General features: G+C 31.2%; 1 protein-coding gene across 9 annotated transcripts in view; it reads right to left on the bottom strand.

Annotated features, from left to right (window-relative positions):
- Positions 1-27739, bottom strand: part of LOC139513445 (corticotropin-releasing factor receptor 2-like) — a 181270-nt gene that overhangs the window by 5214 nt on the left and 148317 nt on the right. For all 9 annotated transcript variants that reach the window (XM_071301926.1, XM_071301922.1, XM_071301928.1 and 6 more), the window contains 9 exons: positions 22169-22288; positions 14854-14957; positions 11861-11961; positions 10852-10972; positions 6702-6855; positions 5164-5242; positions 4525-4615; positions 3335-3420; positions 862-997 (listed from right to left, as the gene is read on the bottom strand). In XM_071301926.1, the coding sequence (XP_071158027.1) occupies positions 862-997; positions 3335-3420; positions 4525-4615; positions 5164-5242; positions 6702-6855; positions 10852-10972; positions 11861-11961; positions 14854-14957; positions 22169-22288 (992 nt within the window). The remainder of the gene's footprint in view (positions 1-861; positions 998-3334; positions 3421-4524; positions 4616-5163; positions 5243-6701; positions 6856-10851; positions 10973-11860; positions 11962-14853; positions 14958-22168; positions 22289-27739) is intronic.

Genomic DNA, 27739 nt, shown 5'->3' with positions numbered 1-27739 from the left:
CAAAATAAAAACGACAAAAAACAACCCCTATTTTAGATGAAAATGAAATATTGATCATAGTACTTTGTTGATATTTCGACTGTATTTACTTTATGTCCAACTGTCAAGGCGTCAGTCTCAAAAAATATATACCTAAGTCGCATCATTACTGCAGAACAGTTTCGATTTTCACGATTTATATGCTATCAACGTTTAAACACTCTAATTAAATGGTAGACTTGTATCGCCTTTGGGATATTTTATAATCTATCACAGACACTATATTGTCGTTTTAAGTATGTCAGGATAAATCTTTTTTAGATTGATTCTGGACAAAGACTTGACAGTAAGATTACTAGTTGAATAACTGCAGAAAATTACAAGACGATTTTTTGTCTTTTGTGAAACTTAAATCCATCGCTGCAACACTATCAAAAGCAACTTCCATCTTGATAAAAAAGAATAAAATTAACTTTTATCATTGTCTTTTGTCAACACTAATATTGATAGTGTCTCATGTAACAAACTTTGAGCATATATATTACATAAACATAACTACACCTCTGAATTTACACTTTTCCATGGCCCTCGCATAGAAAGGATAAAAAACAAAACACAGGTCTTTACTTACTCCTGTTTTACATAATCGCCTTCTTCACGATAACTAAATGACGTATGATTTGAACACATTAAAATAAATATTCGCTCATTGTTTTTTAAATATTTTTATAACATATAGAGGTAACTGGACGAGTCATATGGACATTTATTAAATGTTTTTGTCCTTAGTTAGGCTGGCAAATCAAATATATGGAACAGTAGAACCAAACACATATTCAATTGGTTTTTTTAAAGATTACATAATTATATTCTATAACATACCTGAAACGACTGTAAAAATGCATTGATATATTGATGTACTTCTACAAAAATATGGTTATCACTTGGTGGCCAGATAAATATAACATAGGTGATACCAAGCAATGGAAACAGTGTAATTGTTGCTTTAACTGCTTTCCTGAAAAAAAAATCAAATTATCATGAGGTTAAGTTATTGATTTATTAGGCATCAATGTTATTGATTGACAAACACAACTTACCAACAATTTATCCATAGTTGAAGCCGAATTAATATCATGTGTCGAACATCATTTCCGGACAAATACAAAAAAAATACTTCAAAAGTTATTTACTCTTATCAACTCACAGGGTTTAAAAAGCTTACTTCGAATTGATTTGATCTTGTTTTGATTGTATGCATAGAAATATATATTGGATATAATTAGACAACAACCAAACGATAGAAATAACCAATATAAATCTAGTAGTATGAAGTATATATCAGTAGTAACAGATTTTTTTGCATGAAAGCATAGTATCTGGCAATAAAAAAATCATATTTTGTTTGTAGATGAATATAAATGCTATATATAGCAACATAAATGTAACAACAGCTTGAGTACAAACCCTTCTAAGTGCAAATATACATTTCTAACATTATCACGATAACTTTACGACGTTTCTGGTTATGCAATTTTGCTTCTTTGTCTATTGAGGCCCATGTAAAATGACTGGTTTGGCTCACTGGTATTGAAGAAAAGTAGAACAAAAATACCGCACTAAAAGGAAAATTCATAAAGGGGAAGCCCATCAAAACTTATAAAAATAAAACACTATTAATCGATTGAAAAATTCATAGACAGAGTATTCTAGAATGTAAAATTCAAACTTTCGATTCGATATGTGAGCTGAATGTGCGAAAGGGTGCGCAGCATTTACTGCATTTGCAACCAAACGAGTGGCACTCTGTAGGTGTAAACTCACAGGAAAGATATTCGAATTTTTACTTGTACATGCACTCTAATGATATAGAAGCTATTCCTCATAGACAGATAGTTAATTAAAACATATGTAGTCCTTCAATTTTTATCATGTTGATCATTGCATTGTTACATCTAGCTTCTTGCAAAGCTCTCCACTTTTAGAAGACTTGTATTTTAAGTCATATGTTATAAGCCAAGTTAAAAGCCTGGTATCTTTGATAAGTTATTGTAAATTTTCAGTTTGTTTTCTGGAAAAACTAATTATTTAGTTCGAATTTACTAGGAAATTGTTTTGAAAAGAACACGATTTCCGAATGTCTTTGCGTCATCCGATTCGGATTTATTTTAAACATTCTATTTCCTGTTAAAAATCAATACCATATCCAAAAACAGCACATCGTGGAGCCCTTAATGAACAAGATTAGTCCAATAACAAACTAAGAATTCCAAACAACAACTCAATAGATGAAAATAAGATTGATTCACGACTAGCAACAATGAAACTAAAAGTTGAAAATTTCAACTGTTTTCATTTACATCCTATTATAAAGAAACAAGATTAAAGATATTAAAAATATTTTCATTTATAATTGTTTAAACCTATCACAATCGGACATACATAGTTGATTGGTTCATCTTTTAAGATTGTAATTAATACATGTACTTTATCATTTAACACTATAGATAAAAAAAAACATAAAAAATCAATGATGAGTTTATTATTCAAAGGCACGATACCTTCTCGTAGAAGTCAAACACAAAATATTGTATAATGAATTGATTTTTCATTTGAAACAATCTTAATTTCTGTATGTTTTTGTTGTTGTTTTTTTTTTACAGATATTTGAAATACACAGAATAGAAAGAAACAACTAGCATAATTGAGGATAAATGCCTTTTCCGTTCAACCTTTGTGTAAAGAAATTCAACAATTATTTTGAGATGATTAGTACATTATTTCTAGATTAGATGTATAAATTACTGAATGTAAGAAAGAAAGGACTGATTATTTATGAATCACACCTTCTGTGAAAGCTACAAAATACCCTGAAATCATGTTGTATTTGACATTTGTTTATTACAATATCTGTGCTCAATATGTGTATTAATATCCCAATTAGGTTTTTTTTATTTAGTTCTTAAAATGTTTGCCAAATATATAGAAACCGGAGTCCGTATTTGAAATCTTTTATACGGTATACATTCATAATAATATTTTTGAAACAGTAAAGATATGATTAAAATCCAACAACATATCTAATACCGCACCAAAGCGTTCTTTCAGAATTGAAAAAAAAATGAAATTAGCGTTGTGTCCATTTCAAACCTAATAAAGCAATTGAGTTCTACCAAACTGGTCCACAAACTCCCTTTAAGATAAGTCATTACTTCATATACTAAGCGGATATTTTGTTCCACTTGAAATGTCCCCAAATATGTGGGTATTTTCATTTATGTATGACATGTAACACAAAAGGTAGATTAAAACTTGTACTTATATATCAATTCGAGATTAATGTAATGAACGTTACCTCAGCTGTTTTGTTTCGAGACTGTGGGATGACCGTAACTTTGTCACTAATATCCATATTATGCTGCCCAGAAAAATTATATTCACCTGTAATAATGAGACATTATATCAATGTTTATCTTTCTTAAAAATGAATTGAAGGTAAATATGAACTTTTTAAACGCGAGTGGTCACTCTCTTTATAAAATTCAAACAATAAACAACGTAAGATAGAAAGACTCAATATTTCAGTAGAAACATATGCACTATAAATGCTAGACAAGTGAATTATGACAAGGGTAATATGAAATTGATCTTATACAAAACATAAGTAGAAATTTGTAAATTGATTACTTAAATCGGCACATCTGTCAGGTTAACATGAAAAAAACATTTAAAGTAGCTATGCCGATTCAATATACTGATTTTAGTTGTGTTCTGAGATGTTATTGACTTTATTTTTATATGTGCTCTGTCCTCAGATGATTTGAGCAGTTCATGCTTTTTAAAATGTATATTACCCAGACTTTTGAATTAGGAACTGAAACAACCAGAAAATGCAACATTATATTTCCATGATTGCAGCTCTTACAATACAGCTTTTGTTCGTGTCCTTTCGCTATCAAACACATTTTTCAAACATGACGTGTTTTTTTTTAAATTTGCGTTCCATATTTTGGCATTTAATGTATATATTGATGGTTATTCAAGCAACACACATCGTGCCACGGAAATCAATATCATCTTTTTTTTTAATTTTTGTTTCTTTAAAATGATGGATTGACATAATGTTTTTAGATTAAAAGATTGATTTGAGCCGTTAAATCAGCAAACAACAGTTATACAATTCATATTGAAGAATATTTCAGATTTATATCTTTTTAACAGAAGTGATAATTTTTCACTTAATCAAATCAACATCCAATATATGAGTACATGTGAAATGCTATTACTTTCAAGTTTAAGAAAAATATAATTTTCTACGAATATTAGATTTTTTCCAATTTTGCTGAATATTAGCTTTACTTTTCGATCAAAAAATGTTCGGCGAATAGATAACTCGGAGCTGCCGATTTGTTATTTAAAAAGGGGTTCAAAGAAATAATTAAGTAAAGTATATGCTGGTATCTTTAACTCATCTCCATTCTTGTGTTTTGAATTTAGAAAAAGAAAGAATTCAGCTTGATGTTCGTATATGATAATAATGCTTACTGCTAATACAAACAAAATAGGTGCGATGTAAATGTAATCCAGCTTATCAGCTTCTGACTCTGCATAGTTTTTAGACTTTGGCATGAAACACCTAGATAAAGTAGAAATCATATATATTAACATAGAAACCGAACAACCTATTGTTAGTTAATTGCACAAAATAAAAAGCTTATCAATTTGAATAAAAAACCAAATCATGTAATCTTTCTTTTGTATCAAAGCACTAACTGTATATCATACCAAATCAAAGCCATTGTATAATGATACTTCGTCATTCATTTGATTTACAGATTTAAAAAAGTCTTTGTCGATTGGAAAAAGTACAGAAAATTATGAAAAAAATCTATAACTAATTGGTTATCTATTACAGCATGAATTGACACGATAAGGTTACAGTTCTTCAATAAAATAACATGGTATGAACAAACACAAGTATTTCATGCTGAACATCTATAACAACTTTATATTGAATCAAAGAAGAAATTTATTGAAGCATGTTTATCAGTGTGTTTGATAAATTATGGACTTTATCTATCATATATACACCTATTAAAAGTCTCGTTAAATTTAATGGAGTGAATAGAAATTATTGCAGAGAAAAGATTGGTAAAAAAACTGAGGTATCCAGTATGAACTTACGCTGCTACATCACTAGTTTCATCTGCTGTAACTTGTGTCCGCAAAATCACCCAAATAGCAATTATAACAGCCGGTACGACTGAAATTTAAATAAACTCCGCCGAGTTAAAATGGTTCAATTTCACTATGGATCAGATTATATAAACTGATCTGCTGTGAGTTAGTGGCAATATATTCGTCTTTTACTTCTTTGTAGTAGTTCAACCTTATATTTCTAATTTTTTTTATATTAAGTATACTAGTATATCAAGTATTCCTCCCATTTGTTCTCATGTAAATGTTGACTGAGCACAATATTCAATAGCGAAATGTACTATGTACACCTTTTCATAAAAGAAAAATGAAATGGGTTCAATATGTTTATGTTAGTGTGAAAAGATATGAGGTTCCATAACGTTCCAAGTTGTGTGGCCCTTAATAAAAAAAAAAGCAGTATGAAGGAACATATGAGAAACATTTAGTTCATCAAACACAAATATACCAGACACATGTTCATAATTGCTTATCTACAATATAAGTTAATTTTTGTATCTAGTTACAAAGAAAACAATTTTATGTTCCACTCTTATTAATTAAGATAATATGTGAATAATCATAAAGTGTTGATTTAATTTTCATTATATAATAGGCGTATGCATTGATCTTAAGTGTATTTGTAGATACCAATTAAATATTCTAAAAGAATATTCTGAGTATTGGACTGGCAGAAAACCTCGCATTATAAATATTTTTCAGTGCACGAAGAAAATACGTCTAACCGTAAAAGATAGTCTAATTCATAAACAGGCTTAACACTAATAAGGAATCAAATTGCTTTGAGTGAGTGCCAATTGTAAATTGTTTTGTTCGTATTTACCATTTATTTTTTCCTGTCAATACAGACAAACACATCATGTTTGTCCGAAGTTCGTCGCGGTTATGTTATTATATGATTACTGTTGCTATTAAGTTACAAGGAAAATGCTTCTATCTATTATAGTTTAAAATCCGACTGTCGACACTTATTAAAATAGATATTTATCTGACACTAATAAGATAACCAGTACTGAATAATCACTGATATTATCATATCCATTTTGCTACAAGATAAACAACAGTGCTTAACAACTGACTTTTAGAAGTCTTCTTACTTATCATTTAGCATCTTAACTTTTTAAGGATTCAATGAAAATTCTTAAGTTAAATGGTCTTTTATCTTAGATTAATTGGAAATAAATTACATGTCTTGCACTACATTATTTCCCAATCACTAATATCAATGATAATCATTACATAATGGGAACATTTTTAATTGTTTATCTTGCATCATACATTTGCGTCCTCAGAAGTTTCGAAAAAGCCATTGACTGATGTATACTTAATTATGGTACATGAGATTCTTTATAATCTAAATCACAGATCGGCGTTTTACAATTTATACACGACTTTGCTGTTATAGAAGTTAATGGTACTGTCTTGATAACGAGGATGTAATGTATATATGGTGTGACAACTATTATAATCATATAATAAATTATTGTTTTTAATGACTAACTTACACCATCCTATAATGATGAAGTACCACTTTCTAATCTTATCTGCAGAATAAGTCCAGACAATAATAATATGTAAGTATAGTCCTTCTACTAACATCCAGAAGAAATTTGTCATTTGAGCATAGTTAAACAATGCTACCTCTAGTTTACATGCCCACTAAAAAAGAGAGAAAAACATGGTAATGGTTGTTAATAACATTCTTATATTTGTTGCTTACATTTATGATGCCAATGAAGGCAGAAATATCATACATTCGTTATTTTCTATTAATATATCATTGTTTGCTAAATTGTTTTGGCAAATATTTCATGAATTCAGGATTATAAGATAACCTCATTGGTTGATATCTTTGGCGGAAGTACATGTGATACATCCTCATTCTTTCAATATCCAAGCTGTGGGAAGGTCGTGCTCCACGTGTTGTCTGCAAAGTAACTATATTCTTTAACTTTTACTTACATTTGCCTTGGTGGCAATATAGCCTTGGTGGCTTTAAGACCTTGGTGGTCATTTATATATGCCTTGGTGGCAAAAGACCTATGTGGTCATTTATATATGCCTTGGTGGCAATAGACCTAGGTGGTCATTTTTATATGCTCTGGTGGCAATAGACCTAGGTGGTCATTTTTATGATTTTTTACATTTGCCATGATGGCAACAATGAATTAAAAATACTAGCCTTGGGGGCGTCAAGACCTTGGTGGTCATTTATATTCGCCTTGGCGGCTTCTTGATGGGACTAGATGGTAATGTTTGACCTTGGTGGCAAAATGTTTTGGGATTTAGACCTTAGGTAGTTATTATCAACCCAGGTGGTCAGATATTTGTTATGCCGTGCGCCGGTTAAACGCAGGGCAAAGTGCTATCGCTATATAAAATATATGTGGAAGTGGGGGCTCTGGCCATTTTGGAAAATTGTAGTTGAAAGGAGAATAATAAATTGTTTATAGGGTAAATAGTTTCGTTTGTTACTTTTGACTGTGTTGTGGACTTTTCATTTATTTTTACATCGTACATACTGATAGAAATGCTATTTAAAGACTTTGTTACAAAAGAATAGAATTATTGAGAAAGTGGAATAATTTAGTGTGACATGTCACTTGATATTCATGTTTTTTATCGGAGTGATGTGTATTGAATTATAAGGTGTCTTCGTCGAGGTCCGCGTTCAGCGGTCTGTTTGATTGTACATAGAATTGAATAGAATGTTTTTGTTTTCAGATGGTGTTACCTACAGCTTTGACAGGGTGACGAATGAAGGAGAAGTAATATGACATTGCACGATGATTCATGTCAATGAGTTTGAACAACCTTTTTAAAAGGAAAGGATTTTTTCTAATCAGAATATGGTGAGAACAAATTGCAATTGAAGTAATGTTTTGATTGCTGAAAATTGGAAAATAATGCATGGGGAAAATATTGGTACTACACTAAATTATGTATGTCAGTGTTGAAAAAGGTAGAAGATGCCAATATGGCACGGTAATAATAAAAAAAAAAATTAAAAAAAAAAAAAAAAAATCTGTGATGGAAGCAGCTTTATGTTCAAATAAACCTATTTGAAAGTAATGCTAATAATTTTTCCGTAATTTCATGATGTTTTCTATTGGATGTGTAATTAATTTCATTGATGTGTTGAACTATGTCACAAAAATCTTTTTGTCATGGGAGATTAAATAATGGTTGCAATATTTTTGTTTTGTTTTGTTTTATCTAAATTAATAAATAAATATAATGTTGAATGATTTTGTATACTAGTACAAATGTATACTTAAATTTTATGTATGGTTAATTTTTTTTTAATTTAAATTTCTTTGTCTACAGTTCGAGGGACACTGATTCCCTAGTGGTTTTCCACGTGGATTGTAGGCAAAGGGATTTTCCTTTTCAAAGTGTGACTAATGCTGTCTTTAGTACTAATACACAATTTGTTATTGGTTAATATATTTTCAGTAGACATGTGAAGAATCGAGTGGATATACAATTGTCAATGTTCCTGATTATGAAGTAAAGAGTGTGTTTGATTCAACAACAGTAAAGAAAGAGACATCACAAGCCAGCATAGTTTACACTTGGAGGTTAAGTCCCTTTGCTTACAAGCTTTCCACATGCTGAAGATGTTATTAGAATAATGACAATGTTCATTTTGATATGAGTTCATTGCCTTAACTCAACTTTTAAACGTCCGTATGTGGTCAAATTCATGAGAATTTATTGAATTATGAACGATTTATAAAGAACTGTTTACATGCATCTTTAAATGTTTAGAAGTGTTTTTAAGTAATTTTAAAAGGAATAATATTTAATAAAAGTGTTGAATTTGTTTTGAGTATTGGGAATACTATTCCTTAAGGGAAAGCCTTGCTAGTGGTATATTTTGAGATTGGCCTGCAAATATGCTGTATGGACTATAGAGTTTTCTATGCCCATAACTTAACATGAACTGGATGCAAGATTATATCAATCACTGAGGATATGTGTATAACCTCATTGGTTGATATCTTTGGCGGAAGTACATGTGATACATCCTCATTCTTTCAATATACAAGTAGTGGTTGGTTTAAGGGCTATGTTTGGTCAGGCAATACATATTGCCTGTTTGGGTTGATGAGGTTCTTGATAAGTTCCCCCCTCTCCCACCCATAAGTACCAAAATGTGGATATGTTTTTATATTTATATTTCAATATTGGTTTTACATGTATGCATTTTGGGTTGATGAGCACGAGACAACATTAGAAAAACATGAGCATTACCATGGGATCATGTTGACAAAACAATCCTTCGCTTTATCGATTTTCAAGGGAAAGGTCAATTAGGGCAAGTGTATTGGCATGTTTGTGTTTGCTTTTCATTACAACGGTAAAAATAATATTATATATCTCGGATGACAATAATGTTGATTATAATGCTTCATTTTATGAGCTCCAGAGTAGTTTTATAACTGAAAATCAACTGTGCACTATATCCAGTGAGCTCTTCTGCATTGCATTCTGCATGCATGGTAGTCCACATTTTGGTTTCATAAACGTTAAGATATTATCTTGTATTCGGTTCTTTCCTCTAGAGTTTTCTATGCCCATAACTTAACATGAACTGGATGCAAGATTATATCAATCACTGAGGATATGTGTATGTTCATTAACAACTATTCAAACAATCCGCTTGCGGTCAATTTTAGATCTGTTCAGTCTTTGTTTTACCTGTGCACAATAACGTCATACTAAACTGTCTACAAAGCTACTAAACAGTAATGAATTGACTCTGCAAGTCAATTCCCTGAACAATACTGAATTTACCGCAGTTGTTAAGTAGGAAAATATATTAAGATAATACACACGAATAACTAATGTGTTGTTCAGACTTTATTCTAATGTTTAGACCAAAATGACCGATTCCTACTAAATTCATTTATAGAATTGACTGCAACCCAGTTGCCTGAACAGTATTGAATTTACTGCAGTGGTTGAGTCTGACAATTGACCAAGAGATTTTACATGACTAACTAATGTATTTTCTAGACTTTTAAAATGATGTTTATACCAACATGACCGTTTCCGACTAAAACTAATTTACTAGTGTGCAAGTAAGACGCTTGTTATTCAATGGTTGTCGTATGTTGTTTATATCCTACTTGTACTCTAACTGTGTTTACATAAGATTGGTGTTCTATTATGTATTATTTTACATTTTGTCATGCCGCGCCACTCATTAGCTTATTATAGTACATGTGTTTTGTATACCTGGACCCTGTTTAATAATTGTTTAATAGACAATCATACATCGTCTTTTTATTTTATAATCATATCCGAATATTATTTATTTACAAGTTTTCATATCTTTTAAGGATATAATGTTGACAATTATATATCCTTTTAACTGTTGCTTTGTAAAAAGCTCTTAGTTTGTACATTCTGAATTTCCCCGAGCATTTACTTTAATATAATAATGATTTATTACTTAAAAGATATATATTGGCAGCTAAGCAGTGCATTCTAACAGTCTAATCACTATCGGAAGACTACAAATATCTTGGTAGTAGAGTATTATAGGACAACAATAGTTATTTAATATTCCAGATTAACAAAAACTGTATACTGTAGACGAAGTAGTTTATCCTCCGCTTAAAAGAAAATGAATGGAAACTGTTTTACCTTCTCGTCAGCTTGTACGATTGGCCATAATGTATGCTGCATCATGATCCAAAGCAAGTTACGCAGAATAAACGTTGCTATCAGATGGCTATGAATTATATTCCGCAAACATCGCAAACTCCTGCCAAATAAAAATTATACTTTTTATCATCATAAACTGACAAAAATGTTAACAGTGATACATTCCACATTATTAAACACATTTAATGCAATTTAAGTACAAGGCGATGTGTAAAGCAGTGCTACTTCATATAGAAAAGGCTACTTAGTACTTGCATGTGACACTGTATTACAATATACCAAATAAAAAGATAAATTTAAAAAGGGGCAGTCCATAAAAACATCCAAAATCACACGTTAGACTTTATCGACCAACGTATGAATGGAAACAACTGATTTGGTACAGAAGTTTCCCGAAGAAAATGTTCGATTAAAACCTGGTTTCATAGCTAGCTAAATCTCTCACTTGTATGACAGTTGTTTATTTTTTAAATATAATGGCAAAAATGTGGGTGAGATATTGGTATCATTGTCTCGTTTCTTGCATTTTTGTTTAGTGTTGTTTGATGATCATCTAGTACATTCACCATTTGTTTTCAAAATTGTTGGTATTTACAAGTTTCAAGAACAACTAGATGTTTGGATCTTCCCTAATGATTTATCTCCCCTTACCAGTCTGTATATAACAGACAGAGAATGTAATATTATATCCCTTATGTTATGTTATACCCAAGAAATCAGAAAATTTTGATCATAGTGGTACCGGCTTGTTTTTACTGTCTGACTTATCCATCAAACTGGAAAACCACTCATGTTATTTTACTGTAAAAGATATTGATATATGAAAACGATATATGATGATATACAAACAACCTACGTAATAATTCCGCCTTTGTATTTGAAGGATGTACATTTCTTCTGGCATTGTCATTTTCAATACAACTTGTTATACATAGATAAATTAAAAGTAGCGATTAAACCGTTATAGATAATTACTAAAGTTCCTCACCTGAAGTACAAGAAAATAAATAATGCAATGATGAGTGTGATCGTGGAGACTATGAAGCCTAGATTATAGATAATTCGTCGTGAGTATTCATGGACAGACTCCTGAAATGAGAAAAAAAAAACATTTATCAAAAATTCTGTAAGACTATATAAAAATGAAATTTAGTCAGAACTAAAAATGAATCATTTTACTTCCACGCGAGGGAGGTTGGTAAGAGTCAGTAGTCGGTCCTTGGCATTTCAAAGAATGAAATGTTGATCTGAGCGTCACTGATGAGTCTTATGGAGACGAAACGCGCCTGGTCCCTTGATAACTTATTTCAAATCATTCCAACTTTTGTTATTTCTATGTGTCTACAGGAGAACAAAACAGCCAGTTTTCACTAAAGAGACATTATTTGTTGAAATGCGCATTTGGTACAATTGAAACTAAATTCCATTGTTATCAGCCCTGAAACAACGTACCAACTAGGTGATATATATTCCATTCTCTTCAGATGGGGCTGAAATGTTTCTTAATAAATCTATAAATTGGAAAATATTCAGTGTGTCTCATATGTGTAACAGAAGTGGAGCACAGCCTCCCCCTATATGAATGTCGAATGTCTGTAGATATCCAGAAAGAGGAATACTGTTGTGATTTGACACCGTACTTATCCAGCAATTAACATCGTGTAATTTCCATGGACAAAAGATTTAGGGTTTTGTTATAGCTCAGACAACAACATATTTGTCAAGTAGCCGAGACTTGTATTTATCATCGACCGGCTCTTTGGAGATGAATGTGTCGTACGAAGTTTTATTTTTAATTTGTATCAAGGAGCCCACAGCTACAATTCATTCGGAAAGAGTATTTACGCCTTCCCTTTCAAGTTGTATTAGATGTAATAAAATTAAAAGAAAGTAAATAGTAAGATCTAATACCGGTATTTTGGAATGACATTAATTCTATTTCCATTAGGTCGATCCAACGGTTAAATGATATAAATATGTTTACAATACTTAAAATGTCTCTTTTTAGCATACGCGTAACTAGAGGCATGCAGATATAACAACGTTACTGAATACTTTTACTTTGCTATTTATTTCAGTCAATATGCATATGTAATCAGATTATGTTACATTATAATAATTAAAACTAGTGAAGCCTTATATAAACTAGAGAGGATGTAAAAAAAGCTAGTTTCCTAAAACTTTAAACATATTTTCAGCATCTCATTTTGCGTTGAAATAACTTATGATTAGTTTTAAATGGTCAAAGCGATGACAAAAATTGCAACAAAAATCCACACCAAAACGTATGTGACATATTGCAAATGTATATCGAAAAGGGTGCGAAAATAAAGGACATCTTCGTGTATTGTATGTTCATCATAAAGCAGACTTTATCGCCATAATACAATCCAGCTAAGTGTTTCACTTCAATGCATTGACAGCCAAAAACTGTACAACCAATAGAATGATTAAAATAAGAAAGTCAAAGGGACAAAGGAATGGAAATGACTAGCCATTTGTTTTAATAACTTTTTCCTCACTGAAATGTTGAGCTTAATAGCAACCTAATATCATATTTTTCTGTCGAACATGTGACATGTTTTATGCCTCTGCTATGGGTTAACATTCTGATAAAATTTAAATAATAAATCTCTTAAATTTGTCATTGAAACATACCAAAATACATCTTTAATGACGAAATATAGTTGTTTAACTTCGGTTTTTAACATTTTATTATCAATAAACTATGATTTACTTCAATATTAATTTGTTTCATTTTTTTCTTTGACAGCTGAAATCGGGTTTTCAGTAATATAATGGTTTTGAATAGGCCATAATTTGAAAAATTGATACTGGATTTTTATTCATGTTTTTTTTACACAATTGTATATGATTTAAGTTAATGAAGCAAAGGAAAAAGTAATGTACAGCGATTCAACCGTCTTAATGATCCAGTTGTTTTTATTGGTGAACGACAGGAAGAAAAATTCAAAAGCCATTACTCAGAACAGGGGAAATAATAATATCGTACTATGGTACTTGCACTTTAATGATAATTTTGAATTCCACGCTAATTTTGTTTTCAATAGGTCATGACATCAGACTAATTCGTTGTGATATTAGAAGGACAACGGTTCTCATGTTTTTAGATCTGTCTTGCTATTATGAAATTTGTCCGAGTATTAAATCATTCTAGTGTCGCACTTTATATTCCAGTGTATATATAGAGGACGCTAAACCTACGACACTTTTTAGTATTTTATTAGTCGAGCTATTTTGGAAGAAAGATGAGAAGAATTTCAATCACGCCTCTGGTACCATAATACATGGTTTACATGGAATGAAAAGTCTACGTGGTGTTAATAATTGATACAAAATATGAAAAATGTAGAAAAAAAAACTCCTTTAGTCAATACATGCAGAACATATTTTGATTCTATCTATGAGAAAACCAGTAAATCTCTAAGAAACGAAATGTATGTGAGATCTGATACACGAGACTTCTTGATGAACATTTGTGCACCTGGTTTCAAAAAAGATGTCACAATAAAATGCAATCTGTGGTATCTAATTTCAGTACTAATGGAATAAAAATTCTGCAGTTTGCTTTAAGTGGTGTTGATCACGGCATCTGCTAAAGGTTACAATAATATTTACCGTATCCACCCTTTATTCATTGTATATAAGAGGAAGTCATTTGCAGTCTATTCTTTGAACATGCAGTAAGTTAACAGACACAAATAAAGCATGCAAGTATTGATTCAAATACATAGGATTAGGATACGTTTATTGCAAACGGGTTTCACTTTGACAAATCTAGTGAATTTTTGTTAGTAGAAGTCGGAAAATGCTCAACAAATGAAGGCACCTTTAAAACTGTTCGAAGACAAAATGGAAAACCTAACTAATTTGTATGACCAAATAAAGACCACCTTTGGTTTAAAGATTGCAGTATTTTCAAAGTAAATACAGCATACACACGTTAATAACAGTACTTACAACTCCATTGTACAAGTCTTTTGGGTTTGTATCTGTCAAACAACTGTTGTAGTCAGATTTCAATGCCCAGGTTCCATTAGTTGTACATAATCTTGATGCATTTTCTGTAAAGAAATAATGCTTTCAAATTAGATACGTTACTAAAAAAGAGTATATCAAGATTATAATCAGGAGTCTTCTTTATACTTCGATTTTTTCTATGTTTAGATTATTTTTACAGTTCTGATAAGATTAAAAGTGTCCTTATAGTAAACTGAATGTCCAAAACAAGTTGATACTATACTGATCTGTGCATCCTTTGCTTTTATTTTCTATTTTATATGCATCCTTGGAAAACAATTAGTTCCATGATTTAAAACAAGGTATGTGTATGAAACTACCTTACTTACCTCTGATTGTATAATGATTCTTATGTTTTTGTAGACATTGCAGATTGTCGGATGAATCCGTCAAATCCTTTTGGGATGAACTACATATGTTTTAATCTATAAGCTTTTGTAATGCGACTTTCTCAGCCTTCTCGTGTTCTTAACAGGGAATGCCTGATTGATCTTGGGAATTCTTCAGATCCTTAATCTTTTTTACCGTTTTAATAAAGGACCAGTAAGAACATGAAGCATGTTCACATGTCTATTCCCCAACTTTCCTGAACACTCAGTCATTTTTTTCAGTACTCCTTATTCCTTTGAATTTGCTCTGTCGTAAAACTTAACCGAAATGTTTTTATTTATGTGTTGGGGCCTATATAAATACATTTTAAAACACTTGCCACTGAACGTTAAGCCAGCTATAAATTTATCAATCTATTGTATAATAAACTGAAACACGTTAGTTCCTATAAAAGCAATAAATACAGAAGTGCTTACAATAATTTATTGTAATGATGTTTCATTAGAGGAATCTTACTTATTTTGACAGGTCAATTTACATTATGGCCATAAAGATCTCGAGAGGACCTCTAACTGTCTGTAACTGGGGGACAGATTATCGGTAGATGAAGTGTTTATTAGATCTAACTAAGGCAAACCACCATTGAATGCGTAGTATAAGTCCTGTTATTATTTTGTCATAACACTCGATTTTTTAACAAGCGTAAAATGACTACAAATAATGTTCCTTTCGTTCATGTTTATGAAAGTGATTAATATTTTCTGGATCATTCTCAATAGTTTTCGTCTTAGGAACGAATAAATCAGCTATGCTATGACAATCAATTTCCTTTCGCTCCCTTTCATCGTCAAGTTAACAAGAAAGATTGTATAACTACTGTTTTATCCCTAATTATCTACGTGTGATGATTCAATCTGTATCGATGTACAATGTAATTTGTCGCTTAAGTACGCTTTGTATCAAACTTATTCGCAATTCTCGTTTGTGATGTATTCCCAAAGTCTTAAGTATAAGATAGCAATTTTCTTTTTAATGAAAGAACTTACGGCTGTCTTTAAAACTCCTTGCCAAAATACGTTTGTTTAGGGTAGAAAAAGAAGATCATGGAGTTGATATGAAAAAATATAGTTCTTATAGAGGGGACTTTATCCACTGTGTAGCACCACACACTGGATATAGTGAACCCTGAAGCAAAGACAATTTTGATAGAAAAAAATACATATTCTGATCCCCGTGCAGTAAACAACTATTTGTCGCAACACGCCGTACACAAATATCCGCTTTATTTGTCGCAACACGCTCAGGCAACACGCCGTACAAAAATATCCGCTTTATTTACATTAATTTCTCTGTGTTAACAATAGTTTTATTTCGAATTACAGTGTTGAGCAAGCTTGGGTTTGACAAACCTTTGTTCTACGAAAATCCCAAATGAATAGTTGAAAGTTTGAACTCGTCCCATCCTTTTCCTCATGTAAAAGAAGAATTTAACCTTAGCTGACTTTTTACTTCGGGGGTACGTAGAATACAATGTGAAAGAAGAATTTAACCTTAACCGACTTTTTACTTCGGGGTACGTAGAATATAATGTAAAAGAAGAATTTAACCTTAACTGACTTTTTACTTCGGGGGTACGTAGAATATAATGTAAAAGAAGAATTTAACCTTAACTGACTTTTTACTTCAAGGAGTACGTAGAATATAATGTAAAAGAAGAATTTAACCTTAACTGACTTTTTACTTCGGGGGTACGTAGAATACAATGTGAAAGAAGAATTTAACCTTAACCGACTTTTTACTTCAAGGAGTACGTAGGATATAATGTAAAAGAAGAATTTAACCTTAACTGACTTTTTACTTCAAGGAGTACGTAGGATATAATGTAAAAGAAGAATTTAACCTTAGCTGACTTTTTACTTCAAGGAGTACGTAGAATATAATGTAAAAAAAGAATTTAACCTTAGCTGACATTTTAGGGAGTATCTATTTTCTCATTTTCCTCAAATGACAATGTGTTTATCTTTTGGTAATTTAAACAAATAAGTTATTTAATTAAATAGAAACATAATTGAATATTGCAGCCTGGAACAACCAAGACAAAATTGAACTAGCACATTGATAAGATAAAAAAAAAAAGGTAATTACAACTTGGGAAGAGGAATATACTCAACCCCACAAAATGACCTCCGCTAAAGTCCATGTCGTAATTTCTGCTTCTTGCTATGTTTTGATATAGTTATAAAGCCAGCAAATACGAATATCTCATAAAACTAGTAAATGCACGGGGTAATAAATAAATACGGACGTCAAATCTGTTGTCTGTTCTCTATCATCATTGGTAGCGTGAATAACTAGTCAATAGTAAAAATGATACTTTTATTAAACAGCCGATATATTTCCATACAAGTACAATATTCCAACCATAATATATATAATTTACATACGGGCGGAGCTACTAAAATAATAGTCTTTTACTTGTATTTTCGTACGGACCAACCGGGATTAACTTGACAATATAAATAAATATGCAAGGCATACAGCTATCTGCGCTGCTTCTTACCTCTAAATTATAACCCTTACTTGTAATATAAAATGCGAGGCATACAGCTAATGCGCTGCTTCTTACCTCTAGGAACCCCCGGGATGAGCCTTGCTGCAAGCCAAAAGTAAACACAGCAAAGACTGACGAACTTGCACTGACGGTATTTACTGACGGTATTTATTTCAAATTACCGGAAGTAAATATTCTAAGCAGGAAGAAAAACAACGTAAAACGCTTACATAAAATATAGGAGTCCTCGACTCAAAATGCTTATAATCAAACACTCTTATAAATAAACATATCTAGACATATTAATTCTTCCAGTTAAGAACTCATAAATGTACACTTTTGGGTTCACGCTTAAAATATTGACCCAACGGTAACGTTCTGAACAATACATGACAAAGTTGCGCCATATACGACGTTATCGATACAGCTAATAACATAAAGTAAAACGTACGTTAATTACTCATTCAATATACTAAATACTAGAAATAACTTCTGACAACTTATATAAACTCTCTTAATACAATAATAACAATATTCCTTTACTTGGAAATAACCAATATATACATTTACAACAGTCCACAAGAAAACACCGTTAAAGTCCACAACAACAAGTTCCCCTAAAGTCCACAAAAATGCACCGTTAAAGTCCAAACATTTTTTTTTCATTATTAAAAGACAATTTTCTGTTTTTTACACCCGATATTATAGATCTAATTAAAAGCACGGACGTTTGTTCTTAGAAAGTATTTCTTGTCAGCATAAATTATATTTTTGATGAATGAAAAAATTATAGTATTTGCTTTATCGATTTTTATGCGATTTTCTATCAATCAAACAGACAACATTTCTGAAAAGTTATCTAACTATTATACTCTTTTTCGTCTTTAGTAAATATTTGTCCATCCACAAGAAACTCCAATATAGCGTTCTCTTTATGTATATGCTGGAGACATAATTTGGAGCCTATATTTGATATTTAAATTTCCTTTGCAATATCTATAAAACATAAGTAAGATTTCCATTCAGCGTCTGTTATGTTCCACAGCAGCCAAAACGGTCCGTAAATCTCAAAAATAGACTTGGATCCATCATGATCTTTTTTGAAATCAAAATAATGATTAAGAATACCACACATTCATGCATTTTGTGGTGTCAGCAGATTTCCATCACTCTTTGGTTTGCATATAAAAAAGAAGATATGGTATGATTGCCAATGAGACAACTGTCCACAAGAGACCAAAATGACACAGACATTATAAACAACTGTTTGTTTTGTTTTCAAAAAGGAAAATGAATTTGTTTCAGAATGAAAGATGAATTGAATAAATTATACGCGGATGTGGTTCTGTATTGTGTATTATCCATGATGAGTACAAGTATAAGTTTTTTTTCAACAATGCTACATGTATATATATGTTCCAGACAATATGAGTATATCTGATTTGAACCCTTACGCGTACAATGTGGACCATATAAGTATACCTGAACGTATACTCGTACCGTATGAGTATACTCGTATGGTTTAGTATGAGGTCGACCATACATGTGCATTTGTCAAATTTATCAAGTCAGAAAATGAAATAAAAACTTTAACCAAATAAACTAGAGTCTCTAAAGAGCCTGTGTCGCTCACCTGTATTTACTGATCCTTTGGAAATCATGTAAAATAAGGTTAAAATCATAATTTATAGTATAAGATATCATTAGATACTATAATAAATCTAAGATAATAGCAAAGAACTCAGGGACAGCAACCCAACAACTGGTTGTCTGAAAATTTCAGGGCAGATATATCTACATCTGATGAACATTTTGCCACCGTCAGATTTGCTCTAAATGCTTCAGTTTCAGAGATATAAACCAAAAACGGATTTTACCCTATGTACTATTTTTAGCCATGTCTGCCATCTGCGTTCGCAGGCAGGGTCATCGGACACATTTTTTAAACTATATACTCTTATGATGATTGTGGATAAGTTTAGTTACACTTTGTTTAAGTAATTTCAAAGGAGAAGATTTTTGTAAAAGTTAACGATGACGACGACGACGCCGGACGACGCTGAACGCAAAGTGATGAGAAAAGCTCACGTGGCCCTTCGTGCCAGGTGAGCTAAAAAGTGACGCTACATTTTTTAGTATGAAATTAAGTTCAAATGCTCAAATTGCAATTGAAGTTGTGGAAGTACATACATGTATATTTTGGAAGATAAGTTTTTAAAACATTTAGGAACGTTGTACTTCAAAAACCGATAAGCCAGTAAAGTAAAATGGTCAGAAGTATTTGTCACCTATAATTAATTGTTATATATATATCATGAAATCTACGGGTATTTTTCATAACAAATATTTAGGAACTATTTCATGTAAGATTTTAATCAAAATTAGTACCAATAGAAGCAGACCTCTCATAGGTTTATTTGTTTATTTGGTAATTTATCTATTTTGAAGCGTTAATTCTCAATTTCTGATGATACAACACAAAGTTTATATCTTATCCAAAAATTTGATTTACACAAAAAATGAAAAACAAAACTAACCGAAGAAAAGTATGACCAAATAAAAAAAAAAACTTGCCGACGTATTTGTGTGTTGAGAAATCCAGAACTAATAAAAATAAGTGTCTATGAGCATTGGAGGGTGTGAATATAGGATAAAGACAGGATGTGGATATAGAATAAAGGCGATAGGAACGTTCATCTTGCATTGAGCCCGAACACCAACAATTGTTGAACGATCCTATAGTCATATTGATTGATAAAATGTACGTCACATCATAGTTCACGATATCGCTTTCAGAGTTAATTTCTTTTAAAGATACTTTTTTTAGTATTTTGAAAAGGCTAAATGGAAGACTAGACTGTATGAAGTTTTAAGCTGAAACTTTTACGAATTATATAATATCAAAGAATGTTTCTGTTCTTTTCAATACAATTTAATTGGTTTAATACTGTAGAACAGATTTAGCGTTTTGTGAGTTTATAGAAATTAATCTTGTGAGTAATTTTACATGTGATTAAAACACTTTACCAAGATAAACAACTAGTGTATGTATATTTTCTTAAGCCCCATTTATGGGCATTGGTTTCTCCTTTTGAATGGTTTTACACTTGTAATTGTTGGGGACTTTTATAGCTGGCTGTTCCGTGTGAGCTAAGGTTCCGTGTTGAAGGCCGTACCTTGACCTATAATGGTCTTTTATAAATTTTAACTTGGATAGAGAGTTGTCTTATTGTCACTGTGACTCATACCACATCTTCCTATATCGATCAAATCAGGTTTTGTTGTGACATTTTGGTAGAAACCCATTCAACGCATCGATATCTGATACTAATCGATAAAAATATAACTTAAAGCATAGAATATTTTCTTTTTTATTTGGAATTTATCATACTGGCTTCATTTTTCATTTCTGAAAATCATAACAGAAATTAATAACGTTAAACGTTGGTTAAAAGTTTTGCGACAGGAGACCTTTGGGAATTCATAAACTTAGTATTTTTTTGTTTAATGATATAATCAAGATTGTTGCATGCCGTTCAAATGTTATAGATTAGGAGGCACATTTGCTTTGTACATTAATTATGTCAAAAAGTGATTATATGCAAAGAATAAGAGAAAAAAATCACTTGTTGAATGCAGTAATAATAAATAACGAATTTACAAACTTTTTAGAAATGATGTCCAAATTGGCCATCAAGATCAAAATTGATAGAACAAAATCATATACCGATACTGTTCTTTTTTCATGTATCAAACTGATAAAAAAAAATACTACCGAGAAGAAAGGCCAATGCTTTGTATTGTACTAACGGGATAAAAATAACGAATAATATGTTTTTAACAATAAAAAAATTGGTGTGGACTTTAACGGTGCTTTTTTGTGGACTTTAGCGGAACTTGTTATTGTGGACTTTAACGGCGTTTTCTTGTGGACTTTAGCGGAGGTAATTTTGTGGACTTTAGCGGAAAGTTTGTGGACTTTAGCGGAAATTTGTTGTGGACTTTAGCGGTGTTGTGGACTTTAGAGGAATTATGGACTTTAACGGTGCCACAATACCCAACGATTTTCGTACATTGATGGCACCCTCCGATTATCGTGCATATAGATTAATTTCATTAGAGAAGAAATGAAGTCGTTAATATATGTTAGACTAATGCTAACCGAGTAGTACTGTTATTCTGATTGGTTACCTAGTGGTCTTATTGATGCTATCCTCCTGTCTTCTTTCGTTTTTGATGTTGCATCTACACTTCTGTTATATTCTATCAATAATAATCATATAAAAATCGTTCATGTTGTTCTAGTTTCCTCTAATGAAATGTTAGGAATTATAGTTTTGTGAACTTTCAATTGAAAACCTAAGATATACTTACGTGTGCTGTCTACTCCTTGCATATCCTGAGGACACTGTATAATGGCAAACTCTCCGACAAGACTGGCAGGCCAGCAAGACAGACCATCCCATGTCATGTTACAATAACTGTTTCCATTATCTGAAAGGAAAATAACAATATGAATAAAAGAGATCTGTGGTTGAAATTTTTATGACTTCAAGGCCTGGGGTATAAGTTATTAACGCGCCATAAACCCAACACCACTAAAACTCAAACGGCTTCTAAGGGTTCAACATAACTTCTATAAATAAAGACCAGAGTATGACAAAATGTTTATGTATTTTCAACATTTCTTTTCAAATGATGCTTTCAAGCAAACTATCATCAGTAACTGTTATTGTGTTATAAATGTACAATAGTTTTATTGGGAATGTACTGGTTACATTATATGATAAAACTATCCATGTAAGAATATTGTAATTGTTTTGTTTTAACAATAAACAGTTTTATTCAGTCTGCCTTTAAATGGATTATAAGTTAAAAGTGTACAAATAAAAAACGTTGATAACCAAGATAATACTTTAATATTATACATCATTATCATGATTTATATACCAGCAGGTATTGTTGTCATATGACTGAAATATATTTTTTTCATATTTTCTAAACTGTTGACGATGGTTTGAATATACAGAACACATATTTTTATAATGAACAAACTGTTGTCATGGATAGTTATACCATTGACTTCAATATAAAAATAAAAAGATGTGACATGATAGACAATGAGACAACTCTCCACAAGAGACCAAATGACACAGAATTTAACAACAATAGGTCACCACACGACCTTCAACGATCAGCAAAATCCCTACCGCATAGTCAGCTATTGAAGTCTCCAAAATGAAAAATGTAAAACTATTCCAACGAAAAAACTAATGGCCTCATTTATATACAAAATAACAAATATGTTACACAGCAACAAACGACAACCACTGAATTACAGGTCCTGGCTTTGGACAGTTACATACATAATATGGTGGGGTACATTTATAATTTTAATTCATAACATCAGACATCAGAAAAAAAAAGTAAATTTAATTTAGAACTATAATTATCTACATAAATATGTTATTTACATAAAATCATCACTCAAACACATTATCCATTCAACATCTGGTGTATCGGAAAAGTAGTTTATAAAAAAGATGAATAAGTAATTAACTTCTAATGTGTTTACAACGCCTTTATTAAACTATATATAAACTCGTCTTCTTTTTTAATATAAATATATACAAATTCAACACGTATAGTTATGTTCGTGTTTGTTTGAAACCGCATCCCGTTGTGTCTGTGTTTATTGTTTCGTTTTTCTATTAAGAGAAATAGGCAGTCTTCGGTAATAATGATGAAGTAGCATATGTGAATGTTTCATGGAAGTGACTCTTATCACCTGCAGCAGAATGATTAAGTACTGCAAGTTAGCTTTGTCACCTGTCGCAGCTTTTAATCATATTGTTTATTTTAAGTACAGCTATTGACTTCAAGTCAAGGTTCCTTTTATTGAATTTATAGAATTACCATGATAAATGATGTAAATTCATACGATTTTTAAAAGGGTTGCAAATAAGTGCTGCATACATCCTATGAATCCTTTAAAAAGTTGACAAAATTAAAATGATTTCGTTACTTAAATAAAGTTTGCTGGCCTTGAACCCTAGATACATTTATGTTCATGTCATATAGGCAATGTGTATGCGACTGACACAGACCATGATAGATACAGGTATGTTATTAGGGGGGGGGGGGGGAGAGAACGTACATATCTAGTTTCCGTTTATCAACTTTATGCTCATTTACTCTCTGGTGAAAACAAATTGTTCTCAATTTCCTATTTCACTTTCACAGAGTAAAATACGCTAACGGAAAACGGTCTTAAATAAAGTAACATGTATTGTCATGTAATGAGGCTATTGTGCCTTACAGTTCTTTTGGGTGATTCGTGCTATCTTTTATATGAATTTTTAAAATGTATTTATATTTTCATTTAGGGGCATTTTATAATAGCTGACTATGCGTTATGGGCTTTGATCATTGTTGAAGGCCGTACGGTGACCTTTAATTGTTAATTTCTGTGTCATTTGGTCTCTAGAAGAGTTGTCTCATTGGCAATCATACACATCTTCTTTTTTGTATGTAAATATAATCTGTTATCTTATATCTTATAATTATTCTTAGTTTGTATATTGCTCAGGTATATTGGTTACAAATACTTCTATATGACGAGCGTTTAGTCAAATCGAAATATAATTAGAATAGATGTCAATGAAATAATATCCAACATACAGCTAGGTATATTGTAAAGGTATAGTTATAACAGCTGTATTTTTATCAACAGATAACATTAACTCAATGTTATTTTTTCAGACCAATAGAAGTAAAAAACAGACTGCAGAAAAATCAACTGATTTTACCAATGTTATACCTATAAACTTTGAGTTTAAAAGGTTCTAAAACTTGAAATGACAGTTTGACTTTGTAGTGTAATACATTTTATTGGTTAGCCATTTGTATAAACGTCTAAAACCAATTTAGTAAGGACACTTGATGGAATAATTGCTATTCTTGTCTTATCAAATATTACTAGGTTAAAATCGATTAAATACCAAAAAGTAATTGCCTTTCGGTTAACAAGCAGTTCGACTATTGTACACTTTGTTCGGGCTGACTTAATTACAATTGTATATTTTTGACATTCTGAATTTACATTTTGATGCCGTATACCGTAAAGTGGGTTAAGTTGATATTTTTTTGATACGAATGTACTCACTTCCGATTATATTCTGAATTTTGTATGTTTTTTTTTTTTTTTTTTAATTTTTTTTTGTTGTTTAAAGCGCAGAATTTACCAGAAGTGAAAAGTAAAATAACAAAAAGGTTGAACTCCGAGGAAAATTTAAAACGGAAGGTCCTTAATCAAATGACAAAATCAAAAGCTCAAATATATCATAAATAACTGTCATATTCCCGACTTGGTACAGGTTATTAAACCAACTACCAATAAGCATCAATATTTAATTCGATGGTCAGAAAAAAGACGTTTTAGCCACGGAAGGAACGCCAATGTAGCGTTTAGTTTAAATCTATAAAATAAAATGTCCCGGAGAGTTATAAGACTATCTCATTAAATAGATATAAGATGTAAGTGGCCATATTTCTTAGATTCTTAAGGACATCACTTTATTACAGAAGCTGCATAATAAACTACCTCGGTGATATTTCTATTCCATTGTATTAAGTTTATTTAAGCATTAGTGACAGAATCAATTTGCAATAATTCCATAAGTGAGAATTTGCTCTCATAAGACCTTTTTCCTACAACTGACCTTAATTCTTGGATCAACATTAATACCTTCTAGACTCTGCTATGGCAATAATGCCAGTATTTATCTGATTATCTTTCTTTAATAATGGGTTTCCGTACAGTGTATACTTAGTCTTATTCATTTACTAATATAATAACACATGTTATTATATGCATTTAACAACATCCTATATTTGCGTTTGGAAAGGACACGAAGGAAAACAACCATAAGACAGTGACCCAAACACGAGTGGCGAAGTAGACTTAAAATTAAAGGTTTCAAAAGTTAACCAGTGTATTCAGTCGTATAGTAAGCTCTTACACTGTCATAACTATATGAATGCTATAAATATCTAATTTTGTATGATAAGCTTATGTGAGATTTGTGTACCACATAATTAACTTTCTGCCTCAAAATATGTCTATTAAACGCGGGATTAAGGTGGCACGGTAGTATTTCCTGGCCCATAGGGTTAATGATAGCCTTTTTAGAATTTTCAACACTTTCTAACACTGCAAAAAATTCTACATTCACAGTTAACTGAAGTACTTTCATTTTACTATTCAGAAATGAATTTGAATATGTATCATGACCGTTTTCTTTTTTTGCTATTTTTGAAAACCTAAGGCCACTAGTACTTTTAGGTCTTTTATGGTGCAGTGAATAAAAATTTTTAAAAAATTCTCAAAAATTCATTTTCATCTGTATGTAAAATTATTTCATATTTTTCTACACCTGATTCATCCCTCAGTTTGGGAAAGTATGTTCAGTTGATACTGTATTTTTTGTCCAATCACACTGTTTAGATACATTAACCTAAGTAGGGTACACAAAAGAGCAACCTAAATTCTAGAATGCAAATACTACCGTGCCACCTTTTAAAACGTACGCCGGAATAATGCACTTTTCTTAATAAGGAAGTAGGAAAAACGTCTCTTAATAGAACCATGTTTTATTGTAGGAACATGATTATATTTTCAACCAAGTGCATTTTATGTGCATTTCTGATTGTTCAGTCGTATTGTTGTTGGCCGCTTCTTTGGAGCTTTCCTTTCTTTCCGTGCCCGTGCAAATAAATACCGCTTTAATAGTCAGCAGCAAAAATGATCAATTTATCACACCCGTCAGTTCCATTGATAAGTAAGACATTTTCAGTCACAAGATTGACATGAATTATATGCAATAAATGTGTGTGATCAGACACTCTGCCCGGTAGTAAATCCTAGGAAATGACCACCAGACACTAACCAATCAGTAGGAATTTACTTGCACGGAATATATAAAAAAAAGTTCTAATCAATCTATATCAATTTCACTAACAATCTTTTATTGTTTTACGTTTTGCTATTAAGGGCCTTTATAGCTAACCATACGATATGGTATTTGTTCATCTCTGAATGCCGCACGGTAGCCAATTACAGTTGTTGTTTACATTCTCATTTTTTTCTATGGATAGTTGCCTCATTGCCAATCATATCACTTTGCATTATCTATAATTCTAGTGTTTATATTAAATTAACATAGATATGTTACAAGTACTTGTAATAAATCACGTTTAAATTTGGCTGTAATAATGAATACATTACATTCTGATTACGAGATTGCTGATTACTTTATGATTAAATGTTTAACCAGTATCAATGAATCTTAAACGAAATGAAATGTTCCAAACAAAACATTGCATACTCCCTCCCCACAAAATCTTTCCTGTAAAGTGTTTTAAATCATCTTATAATGCACATTTTTTTTCATTTTTGTTATTTACGATAACATTCCCCAAAACACTTTTGTGTTTATAACAAATACTTGATTTCGAAGGTGTTTTAATTTAGAATGATAACGATGTAAGAGAATGGACAGATTAGAAACATGTTCATAAATCAAGGAGGCAAGAACTAGTATTACATAATTTTCACCTTGTAATAAGATGTTATCTATATACATAAAACACCATAGAAATTAATAACATTTTAAAGATATTTCTACAATCAAATGCAACACAAGCGACTTCCGGTGATATCGATATCGCAGAAAAGTCGTGACTGCAGACAATGTCGTGGAAATGTCAACCTAGTAAAGGTCTCTAGAATTGACATAATCCTTAATTCAATTTGATACAAAAATCATTGAAATACACCAACAAATTAATAAATAATCGTAGGCAATCAGTAATTCCCACGATCCCATCGTAATACTTACTTATTTTCTTTATTAAATTAAAAACAAGATGATTATAATAAAACCC

The sequence above is a fragment of the Mytilus edulis genome, chromosome 2 (assembly GCF_963676685.1).
Source record: "Mytilus edulis chromosome 2, xbMytEdul2.2, whole genome shotgun sequence".
Taxonomy (NCBI): Eukaryota; Metazoa; Mollusca; class Bivalvia; order Mytilida; family Mytilidae; genus Mytilus; species Mytilus edulis.
Note: the sequence above shows the minus strand (reverse complement) of the source record. Positions and strands in the feature narration are given on the sequence as shown.